The sequence below is a fragment of the Rhagoletis pomonella genome, unplaced genomic scaffold (genome assembly GCF_013731165.1).
Source record: "Rhagoletis pomonella isolate Grant_MI unplaced genomic scaffold, Rhpom_1.0 Rhpom_scaffold_00014, whole genome shotgun sequence".
Classification (NCBI taxonomy): Eukaryota; Metazoa; Arthropoda; class Insecta; order Diptera; family Tephritidae; genus Rhagoletis; species Rhagoletis pomonella.
The window spans coordinates 13,742,792-13,749,306 of record NW_023458568.1 but is presented as its reverse complement, the minus strand read 5'-3'; the positions used below and the strand labels follow the sequence as shown (position 1 = coordinate 13,749,306).

General features: G+C 39.0%; 1 protein-coding gene across 2 annotated transcripts in view; it reads left to right on the top strand.

Annotated features, from left to right (window-relative positions):
• Positions 1–759: 759 nt before the first annotated feature.
• Positions 760–6,515, top strand: part of LOC118749250 (ceramide transfer protein) — a 112,930-nt gene continuing 107,174 nt past the window's right edge. The window contains exons 1-2 of one of the 2 annotated variants that reach the window (XM_036484050.1): positions 1,101–1,111; positions 1,405–1,463. Coding sequence is in view for 1 of the 2 variants with exons in the window: in XM_036484048.1 (XP_036339941.1) it covers positions 1,209–1,463 (255 nt within the window). In the remaining variant the exon portion in view is untranslated. Of the gene's footprint in view, positions 1,464–6,515 lie in introns of both variants that reach the window. The other variant, XM_036484048.1, reaches the window with a different exon arrangement.

Genomic DNA, 6,515 nt, shown 5'->3' with positions numbered 1-6,515 from the left:
GGCCGCACTTATGGATTATAACCCTCACAAAGTAGAATTCTCTTTCTGTGTTGTGAAGAAAAGGCGCTGAACACCTTTTGCAAAGAACACCTTTCTGCGTAAGCGCTAAATAAATATGTATACAAATTAAAGAGAATTAAATTCTCTATCAAATGATATCAAAATTGTCCAATTCCTTGAAGAGGTTTTCGAGAAATATTAATTTGAGAAAATGCTTAATTTGAACTTTGACCTTTAATAATTGTTGTAGTTGTTGTTTCCCAAAAAAAAAAAATTACATCGTTACACTCACCTCAATGATCTCTATCGATCCCCTATGAATTTTTTTAATTCGAGATTTGGTAGTATTGTGCATTTATGCCCCATCTTGTTTCACTGGAAAACGAGCGAAAAGTAAACAAAGCAAAGAAAACAACGAAAACCAAAATTAGCCAAAATTATTGTCAGCCACTTTAAGCGCACAATTTAGGTAAAATGATGCAATAAAATGCTTGGAAATGTGTTGTCATGTTGAATTAACTCTTCTTTACTTAAATAAAAGTGTAAAATAGTGGTCCTTGTGATGTAAACAAACGCTCAGCTGACAAACCCGCTTTCGCAAACTTTTTTCTCAAAACCAGTTACAAATACAACGTCGCGTTCTTACGTGATCTTGTATTTTTGGTTCAGGAGTTCAAACCCTGTTTCGATATATTTTGAGAATCGCGGTGTAGGAACCGGCACCCTGTGGTTCATTTCACTTATTCCAGTTTTGAAATAGAATTTTATATATAACGTTATTATCAGGGATTCTTATAAAAATGAATTATTTGTGAATGTGTTTTCAAATTGAATTATGTTTGTGGAAGTCTGTGGAACTGGCGACAAATTAAGAAAAAAAGAAGATATTATCATGTATGTTTAACACTTGCGTGTTTGCATTTGTTCAAAATGATTTCATTGCGAAGAACGGTCAATACAATACAATTGGTTTGGTTCTGCTTCCCATCATAATTCCTTAGAACAATGATAGAACAACTTTTCTATAAAATAAAATTTTAACAAACTGTTGTCGAAAGTGAGCTATGGAAAACTGAAATCTTTAACCTTGAAGTTTAAACAGAATGTTTAAGTAAAGCACAATGTGTCTGAAGTAACTATAAAGTTGCATATATGTAAATGCGAATGTTAACCTAAATAATTCGTTTTCTTGGACACCTTCAATATCCATGGAGTCCCAAACCGTACGGAGCATGGGGCCATTTCCCCTCGATACCAGCTCGCAAAGTGGTGATTCAGAAAATGAATACTTCGATAATAGTATTGAGCTCCGTGGTTATCTTAGCAAGTGGACGAATTATATATATGGGTGGCAACCGCGCTATATTGTATTAAAAAACGGCACACTTTCTTATTATAAATCAGAATCAGAATCGGATTTCGGATGCAGAGGAGCTATCAGCCTCAGCAAGGCTACAATAAAGGTAAGTAACCCTAATTCCCTATATTATCATTTTTGATACTGTCCCAGAAGATAATTGGGAAAATTTTCCAAAAATTCGGTCCAAATTAAAAAAAAAAATAAAAATTAGAGCGTGTAGAGGAGCTTTTTCCGATTCTAAAAACGAAAACCCCTGAGCGCGGAGGCTTCTATTTAAAAAGTTGTTAATTTTTAAAGTTGCACTATTCGCCATATAAATTTCATTGATTACATGGAAGTGTTGGAAATGAACGCAGATGTTGGTGCTACCAGATGATGAGAAAAAAAAAAATCGCGGGTTTTTTTTATTGAAAATTTTCATTTTATATTGAAACACTGTTTTACATAAAAAACAGCCGTAGGCGAAGTATTGATTTTAATAAAAATGTACATAATTTATGGAATTATCTCTTTGTATAAAAAAGCGCCGCAGGCAAAAATTGTTAATAAAAAATCGCGCGATTTTTTAAAAAAATTTTCATTACTTATAGAAGTATTCTTTTGGGTACGGTTTAGTAAGTGGCCCACCTATTTCGGGGTATTGCGTCCAAAGGGGTGACCCGATCCAAAAAAAAATTGCACACACTTGTAGCCAAGGGTCTACCCATTACTTTAACATCCACTATTGTAATTTTTGGTCACTAATTTATTTACAAATTGGGTTTGAAATATGCCCTTTTTTGTAAAATTCGGAAAATAGCTCACATTTATCACTCCTATTTTCCTTAAAGCAGCCACTTCACTAATGCATTTTTATATTCCCCTTCACTTTAAACTTTATTCGACTTGTTACAACTTTCTTTATTACTTTAATTTTAATCTATCAATCACAATTTATTAAATAAAAACATCTTCAAAACCACGCGTTTGCCTTTGGTTGCATATGCACATTAAATGGTGGCGCTTAGCTGTCAAACTGCTAAATATACAAGAAGGATGAGAGACAAAAGAAAATATGATATAACCCAGTCAGCATTAAAAATATAAACCTTTCCATGGAAAATATGTATTTACTGTCCCTGTGGCTCCTTTCGCTGAGGGTTATAATCCCTAAGTGCGGCCGAAGGCCGCCTACGCAGAAAGGTGTTCTATGCAAAAGGTGTTCGGCCCCCTTTCTTTGGCACCACAGAAAGGAGAATTCTACTGCCTGAGGGTTATAATCCCTAAGTGCGGCCGAAGGCCGCCTACGCAGAAAGGTGTTCTATGCAAAAGGTGTTCGGCCCCTTTTCTTTGGCACCACAGAAAGGAGAATTCTACTGCCTGAGGGTTATAATCCCTAAGTGCGGCCGAAGGCCGCCTACGCAGAAAGGTGTTCTATGCAAAAGGTGTTCGCCCCCTTTTCTTTGGCACCACAGAAAGGAGAATTCTACTGCCCGAGGGTTATAATCCCTAAGTGCGGCCGAAGGCCGCCTACGCAGAAAGGTGTTCTCTGCAAAAGGTGTTCAACCCCCTTTCTTTGGCAACACAGAAGAGAATTCTACGTAGTGAGGGTTATAATCCCTAAGTGCGGCCGAACATTTCTATCTGTCGCTTTTTTCTTAATTTCACAATATTGTTAGTTAATTTTTTTCCCCATCATTTTTTTTTTCAAATCGCCTGATAACCAACTTGGGATAATTTCTTTTATTTAAAAATCCCACGTTTTTCGTTAGTTGGGTTATATTCCACTTGAAACTGCTCAGTTTGCCTAGGAAAATTACGTTTTTACCCCATTTTCAAACGGTTCCCTAGGGGTCTGTGGGAGGTCCCCAAGGGGGGGGTGGGGCTTTTCGTAAAGTGGCGACTGTCCCCTTTCGAATGAGGGGGGTTTGGGGGGCCCCGCCCCCTCCCCCTCCGCCCCCCACCCCAAAAACGGTGGGCCAATAACTAAACATTTCCCATTCTTTTTTCTTAAAAAGCGCCGCAGCCGAAAATTTGTAATAAAAAATCGCGCGATTTTTCATAAAGAATTTTCATTATTTGTTAAAGTATTTTTTTTTAAAGCGGCGCAGGCGAATGTTGTCAATAAAAAATTGCGCGATGTTTTATAAAAAATTTTCATTATTTATCGAAGTTTTGATTTTTTTTAAAAAGCGTCGCAGTCGAAAATTTATAATCCTCGGCAACTCTATTCACCACCTGGTCGAAGGAGGTCAGACTACAACTGGGTAATCACGTCGATGGCGTAACAATACCGACGGAGTCATCTTCGACAGTCTGCTCTCCTTCTCGGCGCATACAACCTCAATTGTCAACAAAGACAGAGCCGCAACAATGTCCTCAAGTCGCTGGCCGGCAGCACTTGGGGCAAAGACAAAGAAACGTTGTTGGCAACATACAAGGCAATTGGCCGGCCCATTATAAACTATGCAGCGCCCGTGTGGTCGCCTGGGACTAGCAGGTCGCAGTGAATGAAGCTACAGACCTGCCAGAATACGGCACTTCGGACATCGACTGGATGCCTTCTGATGTCGCCCCAACACCACCTTCACGACGAAACCCAGATGCTCCCAGTCAAGGAACATAATACAATGCCCTGCAAGCAGTTTCTTGTGGTGAGCCACAGACGTGGTCATCCAAACAAACAGCTGCTCGCAGAAGAGCCCTCGCCAAGGCACGTCAGGAGGCATCTCTACGAACTGACGGACGAAGGTCGGAGGTTCATTAAACAACCTCTGGAACCGTCAGCTTATCGACAGGCCCTGATTCACATTCACAGGGAGTCGGTCTCAAATTACTTAGACTCCCGCCCTGTGAATGCCGTTCTAGCCACACAACCACCTGACCTGGACGGGACAGAACTTTGTCGGGAGACCCGCTCCACAATAGCCCAATTTCGCTCTGGCTATTGCAGCAGGCTAAACCCATACCTGAGCAGAATTAATGAGGATGGGCCCAACCAATGTCCGGCATGTCGAGAGTCACCACATGAACCTCGGCACCTCTTCACATGCAGCCGATCGCGCGATTTTTTATAAAAAAATTTCATTATTTATCGAAGTATTGTTATTTTTTTTTAAACCGCGTTAAAGTGATACAAAATCGCGCGAGGGTTTATTAAAATTTTCATTATTTATCGAAGTATTGATTTTTATAAAAAAAAATGATTTATATAAAATAACGCGAATTTTTATTATTAATTTTCATTATTTATCGAAGTACTAGCTGGCCTCGTATGCGTGAAAGGGTACATAAGTAAGCAGCAAGTGGCAACCCTATTAAAAAATAAAGCCTTATTGCACACCTAATGGCCAAGCCGTTTCATTTGACACCTTATGTTTTTAATGCATTGAGCGGTGTGGATCTTAAAAAATGTTTAGTCAGGCGGCAACTATGTATATTCAAAAAAATAAAACCTTATTGCAAACCTGGAGGCCAAGTCCTCTCTTTTAACGACTCGCTATTTAGTCCAACGAACAGCCCAAATCTTATAATTTTTCGTACAGGTGGCAACCCTGTTCGAAAATATAAAACCTTATTGCGCAAATCTGATGTAATTAATAATTAATAATGCATTCACGTATTATATGTAAAGTTGTAATTTTGAAATAGGTGGCAACCCTACTAAAAAAATTAAAGCATTGCACATCTGAAGATCATATCCTTTCACTTGTTTTTTTTTCTAATTGAGTGAACTGTGAAAATCTAATGTATCTAATTAATAAAAATGTGGTTATTTTTAAATAGGTGGCAACCCCTTTCAAAAATAATGAATGCATTTTGCACATCCGGAGACCATATCCTTTCACTGGGTATCCCATTTTTTAGTCCAACAAACGGTGAAGATCTTATAATTCAACGCAAGGATCTTATAAGTTTTTAGACAGATGGCAACCCTATAGAAATGCTAAGCACTAAATATAATGCTTCTATCGATACAGAATATATAAAACAAAATCTCATCCATATCCGTTCAGTAGCTACCAGGGTTTGAACCCAGGCGTTGCGGAGTAGAAGCGCGCACTGCTTACCACTACACCACAGCGGCCGCGTGATAAATAATGTAAATATATATATACGGTTTTTAACATTCCCGGCAAGTTTCATGACAAAATTCGTGATAGTTTTGTGAAAACACCCAAAAACCGATGTAATGGAAGCCAACCCCAAATGAATTTCAATAAAGCTTTTAAGTTGTAATAATAAATATTTGATAGAAACCTAGGATTTGGGAAATGTTTAGTTATAGGCCCACCGGTTTGGGGGTGGTGGGCGGACGGGGAGGGGCTTGGTCCTCTAAACCCACCCATTCGAAAGGGGACAGTCCCCACTTTACGAAAAGCCGAACCCCCCTTCGGTACCTCCCACAGGCCCCTAGGGAACCGTTTGAAAATGGGGAAAAACGGCATTTACCGAGGCAAACTGAGCAGTTTGAAGTGGAATATAACCAAACTAACAGAAACCGTGGGATTTTAAAATAAAAGAAATTATTCCAAGTTGGTTATGAGACGATTTTGTATAAACAAAGTTAACTAAAAAAAAGTTATTAAAAAAAAATTGACTAAAAATAATTTGTTATATTAAAAAAAAAACACGACAGGTAAAAATTCTATAGTAATAGTAATGATAGTATATTAGCGCAGAACTTCTTTCTGCGTAGGCAGCCTTCGGCCGCACTTAGATTATAACCCTCACTAAGTAGAATTCTGCTTTCTGTGTTGCCAAAGAGGGGGGGCTGAACACCTTTTGCAGAGAACACCCCTCTGCGTAGGCGGCCTTTTTCCGCACTTACGGATTACAACCCTCACTAAGTAGAATTCTCCTTTCTGTGTTGCCAAAGAAGGGGGGCTGAACACCTTCTGTAGGGAACTCCTATCTGCGTAGGCAGCCTTCGGCCACACTTAGGGATTAAGACCCTCACTAAGTAGAATTCTCCTTTCTGTGTTGCTAAAGAGAGAACACCTTTCTGCGTAGTATAGTATATGTAAATGAAACAGGTGCACTGAGGGAAAGAAGTTTAGAATTAGCGTTCGGACTACTGAAACTCGATTCGGGACTACTGAAACTCGATTCGGGACTACTGAATCTCGATTCGGGAGTAAAAAGGAAATTTTCGGAGCAGATTAACATTCTTTAA